The 12,672-nt window shown below is 43.4% G+C and overlaps 1 protein-coding gene across 4 annotated transcripts in view; it reads left to right on the forward strand.

Moving 5' to 3' along the window:
- Positions 1-12,235, forward strand: part of ttc3 (tetratricopeptide repeat domain 3) — a 55,400-nt gene extending 43,165 nt beyond the window's left edge. For all 4 annotated transcript variants that reach the window (XM_084104225.1, XM_084104224.1, XM_084104226.1 and 1 more), the window contains exons 38-46: positions 1,732-1,828; positions 1,920-2,023; positions 2,117-2,201; positions 4,230-4,331; positions 5,213-5,424; positions 9,035-9,161; positions 9,265-9,378; positions 11,661-11,753; positions 11,839-12,235. In XM_084104225.1, the coding sequence (XP_083960351.1) occupies positions 1,732-1,828; positions 1,920-2,023; positions 2,117-2,201; positions 4,230-4,331; positions 5,213-5,424; positions 9,035-9,161; positions 9,265-9,378; positions 11,661-11,753; positions 11,839-11,970 (1,066 nt within the window). In that variant the 3' untranslated portion in view covers positions 11,971-12,235. The remainder of the gene's footprint in view (positions 1-1,731; positions 1,829-1,919; positions 2,024-2,116; positions 2,202-4,229; positions 4,332-5,212; positions 5,425-9,034; positions 9,162-9,264; positions 9,379-11,660; positions 11,754-11,838) is intronic.
- Positions 12,236-12,672: the final 437 nt, after the last annotated feature.

Below are 12,672 nucleotides of genomic sequence, written 5' to 3' on the forward strand. Positions count from 1 at the left end.
GTCCTGTGTGTGTAACTCGTGTCTTGTGTGTCCTGTGTGTGTAACTCGTGTCTTGTGTGTAACGCGTGTTCTGTGTGTAACATCTACGGCAGTAACGCGTGTCCTGTGTGTGTAACTCATGTCTTGTGTGTGTAACTCGTGTCTTGTGTGTAACGTGTGTCCTGTGTGTGTAACTCATGTCTTGTGTGTAACGTGTGTCCTGTGTGTGTAACTCATGTCTTGTGTGTAACGCGTGTTCTGTGTGTAACATCTACGGCAGTAACGCGTGTCCTGTGTGTGTAACTCGTGTCTTGTGTGTCCTGTGTGTGTAACTCATGTCTTGTGTGTCCTGTGTGTGTAACTCATGTCTTGTGTGTAACGCGTGTTCTGTGTGTAACATCTACGGCAGTAACGCGTGTCCTGTGTGTGTAACTCGTGTCTTGTGTGTAACGTGTGTCCTGTGTGTGTAACTCGTGTCTTGTGTGTAACGTGTGTCCTGTGTGTGTAACTCATGTCTTGTGTGTCCTGTGTGTGTAACTCATGTCTTGTGTGTCCTGTGTGTGTAACTCATGTCTTGTGTGTCCTGTGTGTGTAACTCATGTCTTGTGTGTAACGCGTGTTCTGTGTGTAACATCTACGGCAGTAACGCGTGTCCTGTGTGTGTAACGTGTGTCCTGTGTGTGTAACTCGTGTCTTGTGTGTAACGTGTGTCCTGTGTTTGTAACTCGTGTCTTGTGTGTAACGTGTGTCCTGTGTGTGTAACTCATGTCTTGTGTGTCCTGTGTGTGTAACTCGTGTCTTGTGTGTAACGTGTGTCCTGTGTGTGTAACTCATGTCTTGTGTGTCCTGTGTGTGTAACTCGTGTCTTGTGTGTCCTGTGTGTGTAACTCATGTCTTGTGTGTCCTGTGTGTGTAACTCGTGTCTTGTGTGTAACGTGTGTCCTGTGTGTGTAACTCATGTCTTGTGTGTCCTGTGTGTGTAACTCGTGTCTTGTGTGTAACGTGTGTCCTGTGTGTGTAACTCATGTCTTGTGTGTCCTGTGTGTGTAACTCATGTCTTGTGTGTCCTGTGTGTGTAACTCATGTCTTGTGTGTCCTGTGTGTGTAACTCGTGTCTTGTGTGTAACGTGTGTCCTGTGTGTGTAACTCATGTCTTGTGTGTAACGTGTGTCCTGTGTGTGTAACTCATGTCTTGTGTGTCCTGTGTGTGTAACTCGTGTCTTGTGTGTCCTGTGTGTGTAACTCGTGTCTTGTGTGTAACGTGTGTCCTGTGTGTGTAACTCGTGTCTTGTGTGTAACGTGTGTCCTGTGTGTGTAACTCGTGTCTTGTGTGTAACGCGTGTCCTGTGTGTGTAACTCGTGTCTTGTGTGTAACGTGTGTCCTGTGTGTGTAACTCGTGTCTTGTGTGTAACGCGTGTCCTGTGTGTGTAACTCATGTCTTGTGTGTAACGTGTGTCCTGTGTGTGTAACTCATGTCTTGTGTGTCCTGTGTGTGTAACTCGTGTCTTGTGTGTCCTGTGTGTGTAACTCGTGTCTTGTGTGTAACGTGTGTCCTGTGTGTGTAACTCGTGTCTTGTGTGTAACGTGTGTCCTGTGTGTGTAACTCGTGTCTTGTGTGTAACGTGTGTCCTGTGTGTGTAACTCATGTCTTGTGTGTCCTGTGTGTGTAACTCGTGTCTTGTGTGTCCTGTGTGTGTAACGCGTGTCCTGTGTGTGTAACTCGTGTCTTGTGTGTAACGCGTGTGCTGCAGTAACCAGTGTGCAGCCGAGCGGATGAGCCTAGAGGAGGAGATCAAGAGGTTCAGAGACGCGTGTGTGAAAGCGCAGAGGAGATCCACAGCGGCTCAGGTGAGATTTCAGCATCAGCTGGTGTGTGTTTCATCACCTGGCGCTGAAGTGACGCTGATGTGTGTGTGTGTGTGTGTGTGTGTGTGTTCAGCTGTGTGTCCTGCAGAGCCGACGGGAACACTCGCTGCGGCGGCTGAGGATGAGCGTCTCTGAAGGCCAGATGATAGTCAAACACATGACGGAGGCTTCGCTCAGGTACGGCTCAAGAGTCACACAGATTCAGAAGTGTGCTGTACTCGTGTGTGTGTGTGTGTGTGTGTGTGTGTCTGATGATGGTTTGTGCTGCAGTTTCCCCAGCGCTGCGCTCCTCTCAGCCATAGACGACTGGAAGAGACATGTGTGTGACATGGAGGACAGAATCAACAGGACTCAGGTGAACTTCCTTCTGTTTCTCAACACAGCACACTGATTCAATGCCAATTTACATTCAATAGAGATTCGTGTGTGTGTATATCTCTATCAGGTAGTCTACAAAGAGAAAAAAGTCTCAATTAAAGCTGTATATACAGGGAACCTGTCACACTACATTACTACAAGATTCAGGGTTCGTACGGGTGCTTGAAATCCTTGAAAATGCTTGAATTTTGTGTTTTCAAGGTTTGTTTCACAACAAATACCTGTCTGACTGAATAGTTTATTAAATGGAGAAATAAAATGTAGCCCTTCAGATGCAGAGCAGTTAGCGCTACGCTGGCCAGAGCAAAAGTAGGCGGAGTTTTCATTCTGATTTCCGCGCTTGTTTGGATGCCCCGTTTCTATTGGCCGCGCGGGTAATCGTCACAGCGCAGCAGCAAAAGTTGAACTATTTTGAACTTTGAGCGCGGCGTGCGCACGAGTTCGCCAATGCTGTGCTCCGCTTTGGTCGACGCAGCAACAAAACGTCCTCGAGCGGCGCAAGCCATTGAAAAAAATTGGTTTCATAGCGCAGTGCATTCCGCGTCCTGCCTGAAAGGCCATTAGCGGCTGAGAGTGCTTGGTGTGATGATGTAATGTTAGTATTGCATGTCTGTTATGGCACGTTCATTTGTGGAATATGCAGTGATCATAGCCGAAGCTACAGCACAGTACCTGTAACGTTAACTACCCGCAACTTAAAACCTGCTAACGTCAGCCCAGCGCATAACAACAGCCGCTGATTGCTGAACAGAAAGCGTGTCAGATGGAGAGTCATACAGCCGACTGTAAGCTTGAGGATGGCCTTATATTTACACTGCTCTATTCCAGTAGAGAAATGTATATGTCTTGGCAATTAAATTTTATTTTATTTTTTTCAATTAATATAGTCTATTGATCAGGCAGGAGCACTGTCAGAGTCTTCTCAGGGTGTGGCACTGTCTCAGATTGTGTTCAAACCTCGTCTATATCAAGAGTGTGTCCCAAAACCAAGGCCTGTAAAATATTTCTGTTCAAATCCTGTCTTCATATTTTCAGCCCTTGAAATAACTGAAAATCACATTATCTGGGAAGCAATATTTGGATATTAATATAATGAAAAGTATTATTCATAGGCATTTTCTACTTAGACAGTGATACATTTTGAAAAATAAAACTTCTGATCCTTCTGCTATTATTAAACACAATTTTGTCTGTTTAGCATCATCTCTTTTAATGTGATAAAAACACTCAATAATAATTTTGACTATGTATTGGTGTGTGTTTTACGGCGGTGTGGTGCTGGAGAAAGCTTTAAATGGACCTTGAAAGTGCTCGAGTTTGACCTGGGAAAAGGTGTACGAACCCTGAATATTACAGTTTAAAATTAACAACAAAACTTTTAAATTGCACATAAGGCAGATTTTATTATAATGTTATAATAACATTGATGTTTATTTGTATATTATTTGTTATGTAGTTTTAAAGAGGAAGAAATGATCGGTTCATCTGTCACACACATTAAACACACTAACACACATTTATTGACTGAATTTACTGATGAAACTGACAGGGTTAGAAAGATGAGACTGTTTAATATCAGAAGTATCAAAGATTACTGGATGGCAGGAGCTACAGAGAATGTTTAGTGAAGTTTTGTTCACGCATTAGCATGATTTGGGATTAAAGAATCAATATCGGTTCATCAAAATGAGGATTACTGGATATTACTGGATATTGCCATCAGCCATGACAGCTGCAGGTCAGTGATGAACGAAAGATCTTCCTGATTCATGAGCTTCACCTCTTATAACACTGCTGCTTTTTAAACAATATTTAATATCTTTCATAAACTTTGTTATATCATGTTTGTTTCAACTTTCTTTCATAGTGAGATCCAGCACAGTGTCGACGGAGACACTTACATTCACTTCTTCACACACAACATCTGCAGACATTATTTAACCAGTATATGATGATGATCTGCATGTTTTGTGTCTCTGAAACTGGTTTGAACGGTTTGTTTCAGATGGAGTTTGACGCACAGATGGACGAGGTGAAGAAGGGCACTAGACTGTGTTCCCTGCCTGATATCTGTGTTCCCAGCGTTCCCACTGCGCCCACACTGCCGGTGAGAGCTCGGGTCATGACCTCCTCGTCATCATCGGTTCGGTTCTGAGTTCACGGAGTCTGGTGTGATGTTCACGTGTGTGTCAGAAGAGCAGGACCCCGTGTTTCTGCAGTGTGACCGATATTTCGAGCAGAAGCGCGTTGATTTACTGTGCCTCTTATATCAGGGTTCGTTCGAGGTGTTTTTGGAAACCCTTAGACAGCCATGGACATGAAGAGGTGCTTGAAACGTGCTTGAATTATTGAAAGACGAAATATGTGAAATTAGTGTTTAATTTTATTGGTAAAACAGTTTTTTCACTCAGTTAACGTTGCAGCCCGTCTGATATAGATATAGAGGCACATGGTTATGAGTGTGATATTGCTCATAAATATCCAAGTATATGATACAGCTTTCATTCTTCAGCTCAATCATATATTCATGGGAGAAAAAATCAGTTTGAATAAGGAAAACGATATCTTTGTCATAGTGTCCTTCAGTGGTTAAAGTGACCGCAGGCATGGCATCTGCACTTCATTTCTACCGTTTTGTTTTATTAGTTTATTTGTAAATCTATTTACCTTTTTTAGAATTGGAAAGCTAACAGTGTTCGGTAAGTGAGATCTCTGAAGTCCTTAAACCGTAAAAGTAGTGCTTTGAAAGTCCTGGCACTTCAGTGTCTGTACGAACCCGGTCATGTGCTTTACGTTCCCAACTCCTGATTCTCCTGACAGGGAAACTCATCTCCTCCCGGCTCTTGTTGTTGGTTATTTCTGAATGTAGAAAACTGTAAACTTTAACGAGTGAATAATTTCCTGGTAATGAAGGTTATGCCACAGATGCTTCAGTCCCGTATGAAGCCGTGGCCGCAGTGACTGATGGGTAATTATTGTGTCCTGCAGGCGATTCCTCCGCCTCCGGTTCCTCAGTCCGGTTCGCAGTTCCACGGGCCGTACGGGTCACTGCCGCCCCCCCGAACGCCCACGCCCACCGGACGGGCCACTCCTCAACCCCCCGACGAGCCGGCGACCCGCCGCGCCTCGAACCCACAGCCCCTGACGGTGTACGAGCGGCTCCTGGAGCGCCTCAACATGATGTTCCCGCATTACAACAGGTGCTCCTAGCTTTAGCTTTAACATTAGCTTTAGCTACACTCACAACATTAGCTTTAGCTTTAACATTAGCTTTAGCTACACTCAGAACATTAGCTTTAGCTTTAACATTAGCTTTAGCTACACTCACGCTCCATAGGCTGGAGCAATGCCAGTTACTTCCTGTTCTCATTGACACTGAAGACTGGAGTAATGATGCTAAAAGTTCAGCTTTGATCACAGGAGTAAATTACACTTTACTATATATTCAACATTAGGGCTGAACGATTAATCGCAATAAAACCGCACGCGATTTGGCAAAGGCTGTGATTATCTTATGCGCAGCTTGTCAGTGGAGTGCAGCTGATCGGTAGTAAACACTGCTCCATCTGAACACCAGAGGGCGCACTCACGCAAACACGATAAATATGCCCCGCCGCAGAAGTACAATAACGCCGCATCATTCCAGGAAACCCCTGTCGCTGTCTCTGAATAAACAGAAGATTGAAACGCTTTGATTAAACATGACTAATAAACACACGACTGCCTTATTCTGTGCCAGAAGAACATCATCTCCCAGGAGGAGGAGATCAGCTGTCGGTATGAAGTGAGTTTGGAGTAATTGCATGTTATTAAATGTTGTGTGTTGTTGGACTAGAGGTTCATAAATGCGTCTCGTGACTGGAAAGATGTTTGACGCGTGTTGCTTTTACACTATAAGCGACTTGAGCTCGCAGTGCGTTCAGAGTGAGCCGCGTTTACTGAGCCGTACGGCACTGACACGCTGCGCATTACTAATGATCTCAGCATCTGCCAGTTCAGTATCACGATTAGCCAAATCGATTTAAGTGCGATTACATGTAAAGTGCAATTAATCGTTCAGCCCTAATTAACATAGAAAAGTTTATTTACATTATAATAATATTTCACTGTTTTACGTATTTGATCAAATAAACGCAGCTTTGATGATCAGTAGAGACGCTAAACCAGTGCAATGCTCCAGACTGTAGAGCTAGTGTTGGCCAGGTGTGTGTGTGTGTGTGTGTGTGTGTGTGTGTGTGTGTTAGTGTAACAGCGGTGTGTGTTAGTGTAACAGTGTGTGTGTGTTAGTGTAACAGTGTGTGTGTGTTAGTGTAACAGTGTGTGTGTGTTAGTGTAACAGTGTGTGTGTGTGTGTGTGTTAGTGTAACTGTGTGTGTGTGTGTGTGTGTGTGTGTGTGTGTGTAACAGCGGTGTGTGTGTTAGTGTAACAGCGGTGTGTGTTAGTGTAACAGTGTGTGTGTGTGTGTGTTAGTGTAACAGTGTGTGTGTGTTAGTGTAACAGTGTGTGTGTGTGTGTGTGTGTGTGTGTGTGTGTGTGTGTGTGTGTTAGTGTAACAGCGGTGTGTGTGGGTGTTAGTGTAACAGTGTGTGTGTGTGTGTGTTAGTGTAACAGCGGTGTGTGTTAGTGTAACAGTGTGTGTGTGTGTGTTAGTGTAACAGCAGTGTGTGTGTGTGTGTTAGTGTAACAGTGTGTGTGTGTGTGTGTGTGTTAGTGTAACTGTGTGTGTGTGTGTGTTAGTGTAACAGCGGTGTGTGTGTTAGTGTAACAGCGGTGTGTGGGTGTTAGTGTAACAGTGTGTGGGTGTTAGTGTAACAGCGGTGTGTGTTAGTGTAACAGTGTGTGTGTGTGTGTGTGTTAGTGTAACAGCGGTGTGTGTGGGTGTTAGTGTAACAGCGGTGTGTGTGTTAGTGTAACAGCGGTGTGTGTTAGTGTAACAGCGGTGTGTGTTAGTGTAACAGCAGTGTGTGTGTGTTAGTGTAACTGTGTGTGTGTTAGTGTAACAGCGGTGTGTGTGTGTTAGTGTAACAGCGGTGTGTGTTAGTGTAACAGCGGTGTGTGTGTGTGTTAGTGTAACAGCGGTGTGTGTTAGTGTAACAGCGGTGTGTGTTAGTGTAACAGCGGTGTGTGTTAGTGTAACAGTGTGTGTGTGTTAGTGTAACTGTGTGTGTGTTAGTGTAACAGCGGTGTGTGTTAGTGTAACTGTGTGTGTGTGTGTGTGTTAGTGTAACACTGTGTGTGTTAGTGTAACAGCGGTGTGTGTGTTAGTGTAACAGCAGTGTGTGTGTGTTAGTGTAACTGTGTGTGTGTGTGTGTGTGTGTGTGTGTGTGTGTTAGTGTAACAGCGGTGTGTGGGTGTTAGTGTAACAGTGTGTGTGTGTGTGTGTTAGTGTAACAGCGGTGTGTGTTAGTGTAACAGTGTGTGTGTGTGTGTGTGTGTGTGTTAGTGTAACAGTGTGTGTGTGTGTGTTAGTGTAACAGCGGTGTGTGTGGGTGTTAGTGTAACTGTGTGTGTGTGTGTGTTAGTGTAACAGCGGTGTGTGTTAGTGTAACAGCGGTGTGTGTGTGTTAGTGTAACAGCGGTGTGTGTTAGTGTAACTGTGTGTGTGTGTTAGTGTAACAGCGGTGTGTGTTAGTGTAACTGTGTGTGTGTGTGTTAGTGTAACAGTGTGTGTGTGTGTTAGTGTAACAGCGGTGTGTGTGGGTGTTAGTGTAACAGCGGTGTGTGTGTTAGTGTAACAGCGGTGTGTGTTAGTGTAACAGCGGTGTGTGTGTGTTAGTGTAACAGCGGTGTGTGTGTTAGTGTAACAGCGGTGTGTGTGTTAGTGTAACAGCGGTGTGTGTGTGTTAGTGTAACAGCGGTGTGTGTTAGTGTAACAGTGTGTGTGTGTTAGTGTAACTGTGTGTGTGTTAGTGTAACTGTGTGTGTGTTAGTGTAACAGCGGTAGCGGTGTGTGTTAGTGTAACAGTGTGTGTGTGTGTGTGTTAGTGTAACAGCGGTGTGTGTGGGTGTTAGTGTAACAGCGGTGTGTGTGTTAGTGTAACAGCAGTGTGTGTGTGTTAGTGTAACAGTGTGTGTGTGTGTGTGTGTGTTAGTGTAACTGTGTGTGTGTGTGTGTGTGTGTGTTAGTGTAACAGCGGTGTGTGGGTGTTAGTGTAACAGTGTGTGTGTGTGTTAGTGTAACAGCGGTGTGTGTTAGTGTAACAGTGTGTGTGTGTGTGTGTGTGTGTGTGTGTGTGTGTTAGTGTAACAGTGTGTGTGTGTGTTAGTGTAACAGCGGTGTGTGTGGGTGTTAGTGTAACAGTGTGTGTGTGTGTGTGTGTGTGTTAGTGTAACAGCGGTGTGTGTGTGTTAGTGTAACAGCGGTGTGTGTGTGTTAGTGTAACAGTGTGTGTGTGTTAGTGTAACTGTGTGGGTGTTAGTGTAACAGCGGTGTGTGTGTTAGTGTAACAGCGGTGTGTGTGTTAGTGTAACAGCGGTGTGTGTGTGTTAGTGTAACAGCGGTGTGTGTTAGTGTAACAGCGGTGTGTGTGTGTTAGTGTAACAGCGGTGTGTGTTAGTGTAACAGTGTGTGTGTGTGTTAGTGTAACAGTGTGTGTGTGTGTGTGTGTTAGTGTAACAGCGGTGTGTGTGTGTGTTAGTGTAACAGCGGTGTGTGTTAGTGTAACAGCGGTGTGTGTGTGTTAGTGTAACAGCGGTGTGTGTTAGTGTAACAGTGTGTGTGTGTGTTAGTGTAACAGTGTGTGTGTGTTAGTGTAACAGTGTGTGTGTGTGTGTGTGTTAGTGTAACAGTGTGTGTGTTTCTCCACAGGCTGGTGTTGAACCGGTTCATTCAGGAGGTTCGCTCGTCCAGTGGAGGCGCTCTCGACTCGCTGACCTATGATGATGTCATCAACCGCGTGGCTCAGCTGATCCTGGACCATCAGGAGAACACGCGTGTGCGTGAACAGTGCTCTCTCTCTCTCTCTCTGTGTGTGTGTGTGTGTGTGTGTGTGTGTGTTTGTGTGTGGCTGTGTAGTGACGCTGTTGTCTGTTGTGCAGGAGCGCATGAGCTTCACGGGTCGAGCGAGTCCTGGTTCTGACACTAGCGTTACGCCACCGCTAGCACACGTGTGGAAGAACGTGTCCGACAAACATCGCAACGCTGCGCTGGCGGTAAGACTCATCATCATCATCATCACTAACCCTAACCTGTTATTTTCCTCCAGTTGTGTCTGCTACAGAATTATTTCTCTGTTCTTCATCAGCTTTATTTCTACAGCGCTTTATTCAATAGAGTGTTCAAGGCAGTTGTACAGAGAGAGTGGGGCCGGTTGCACCAGCTGTGCGTGTATAACTTAGCCTAGTTTTGACGTAAATGGACACTAAGTTACGACTTAAGCACTTCTAAATATTTTTGCGTTGCACCATTAAACTTAGTTGAAGCGTAACTCTACGCATAAACTAAATATTTACGGCCGCCTCTGATCAGGAGTAACGGATGGAATAGAATATCAGACAGACTGAACTGCATCAAAGCTCTTCTTTTACCTGACAGACTTCAGTTCTTTACACACATGATTAAGTTGGTTCAGATCATACTTATCTGACCGCTACCATTTTGTCTATTTAAATGGAGAAAAATCGATCATAACTCCAGTAAACTATGGAGTGCCGCAGGGATCTGTGTTAGGCCCTCTATTATTCTCAATATATATGATGCCACTTGGAAATATTATAAGGAAACATGGAATTAGTTTCCATTGTTATGCTGATGACACTGAAATCTATATTTCATCACGGCCGGATGAAAACGCTAAATTATCCAAATTGACAGAGTGTGTTAAAGATATTAAAGATTGGATGACGCGTAATTTTCTTTTATTAAATCCAGACAAGACAGAGGTACTAATCATCGGTTCAAAAAACCACCCACAAAACCTCTCACACTACAACTTTAACATAGTAGGATGTCCTGTTACTTTATCCTCTACAGTAAAAGACCTGGGTGTTATACTAGACTGCAACCTGTCTTTTGAAAATCATATTTCATATGTTACAAGAACAGCCTTTTTCCACCTTAGAAACATTGCTAAGCTACGTAACATGCTATCAGTTTCTGATGCAGAAAAGTTAGTTCATGCATTCATGACCTCGAGACTAGATGTAATGCTTTATTAGCCGGTTGTCCTGCATCCTCAATAAACAAGCTACAGTTAGTCCAAAATGCCGCCGCTAGAGTTCTTACTAGATCAAGAAAATATGATCATATAACACCAATTTTATCATCACTACATTGGCTACCTATAAAGTTCCGTATTAATTATAAGGTATTGCTACTGACTTATAAAGCCCTAAACGGCCTAGCTCCAGTCTATTTAACGGATCTTCTATCGCCCTATAATCCATCACGCTCTTTAAGATCACTAAATTCGAGGCTTTTGGTCATACCTAGGATATCCAGATCCACCAAAGGAAGGGAGAGCATTTTCACATTTAGCTCCAAAACTCTGGAATAGTCTTCCTGATACTGTTCGTTGCTCAGACTCGCTCTCCCAGTTTAAAACTAGATTAAAGACGCATCTCTTCAGCCAGGCATTCATATAATACTTTTAATCTTACAGTTAAATCCGAACTCTAGTTCATAAACGCCAGAGGAGAACTGGCCCCCGACTGAGCCTGGGTTCTCCCAAGGTTTTTTTTCTCCATTAGGTCACCTGATGGAGTTTTTCGGTTCCTTGCCACTGTTGCCTTTGGCTTGCTCAGTTGGGGATATTTGGGATATTTAATTTAATTAATCAATCAACAATACTATTGATCAGCATTACCAAACGTGGACATTTTCCACTAAAAACAAGCATTGATGTATTATTTTAATTTAATGCTGTGAAGCTGCTTTGATACAATCTGTATTGTGAAAAGCGCTATATAAATAAACTTGACTTGACTTGACATGATTATGCTGACATTTACACTCGCTGACATTTTAAGAGAGAGAACATTATGTGAAAAGATTACAGGCACAACATTTCAGCACAACTTCTGCTCACGTATTTGAAGGCTGCTATTGCATCATCGAGGCTAAACGTCATATTACGCATTACGGAGAGCTTACGACCTACTAGCCTTACGTTCTGCCTTACGAACAAATGGTGCAACGGAATAAAGTTCAGAGTTAGTTACAAACTAGCTAGTAGTTACTAAGCCTCTAGTGTGGACTTTACGTTCCAATTTAAGAAAGAACTTAGGAACGGCTGGTGCGACCCGACCCAGGAGAACATCTGCTGTACAGCAGCTCCACAGAACAAGCGCCATTACTCAGATCAGTCCAGCTCACATTCACTGTTTCTGAAGTTTCATTTACTCACTAAAGCCACCCATTCGTTTAGCTCTTAGTTCATCATCATGTTGGTCTAACCTCTGTGTGTGTGTGTGTGTGTGTGTGTGCGTGCCCACAGCTGAACGTGGAGGACCCGTGCATCATCTGCCACGAGGACATGAGTGCTGAGATGATGTGTGTGTTGGAGTGCCGCCACAGTTTCCACAGAGAGGTCAGAGCGTCGCCTGAGCGCTAGTGTGACGTGTGTTTACGTGTCTCACGCAGACTGAGTGACGGTGTGTGTGTGTGTGTTTCAGTGTATAAAGGTGTGGCTGAAGGAGCAGAGCACGTGTCCCACCTGTCGAGAACACGCTCTCCTACCCGAGGACTTCCCTCTGCTTCCCGGACGACATCGCAAGAGTCACACACCCGCCACTGCCTTTCACTGACACCCCAGTGTGTGTGTTCACGTCATCCTTATTCACACACACCACCAGTGTGTTTCACTGACACCACGTCATCTTTATTCACACACACATTCTGAGGAAACTTTGCTTTAGGGACCAATCGGTGATGTTTTATTTCTAGAACACAGCTGTGTTTTTCATTCCTGGAATAAAGTTCATTTGCATGAACTGATTTTACTCATCCACTTTTACCTTTTATTGCCATTTTACCTTAATTTTACTTTATTAAACATTTGACCAAAGAACAGTCCTGCTGTGTGTGTTTCGGACGCTAGCATCTTGTGTTATTTCCTCAGATCAGGGTTAATAATTAATGAAATCAATGTAAAACTAGAATAATTTGATAATTTTTCTATTAAATTGCCATAATAATTGTATTGTAATTGATTGTATTTTAAAAATTATATAATCTAAAACTAAATTACTAACTAAAGATTCCTTCAAATGCATGATAGCATTTCTCTTATATAAATTCTAATGAATATAAACAATTAAGCACATGAAGACAAAGATCTTCATACAAAATCCAGACTTGTGGGTTTAATCAGATTACATTATATTATAATAAAGAATAATCTGAATAATTAATTTACACAGCATTAAAGATCATATAGACCTATATATATAAATATATATATATATAAAATTCCAAGTAAATAAATGTTATGCTTACTCTGTAAGTGA

Source organism: Abramis brama, assembly GCF_963993115.1.
Source record: "Abramis brama genome assembly, chromosome: 25".
Classification (NCBI taxonomy): domain Eukaryota; kingdom Metazoa; phylum Chordata; class Actinopteri; order Cypriniformes; family Leuciscidae; genus Abramis; species Abramis brama.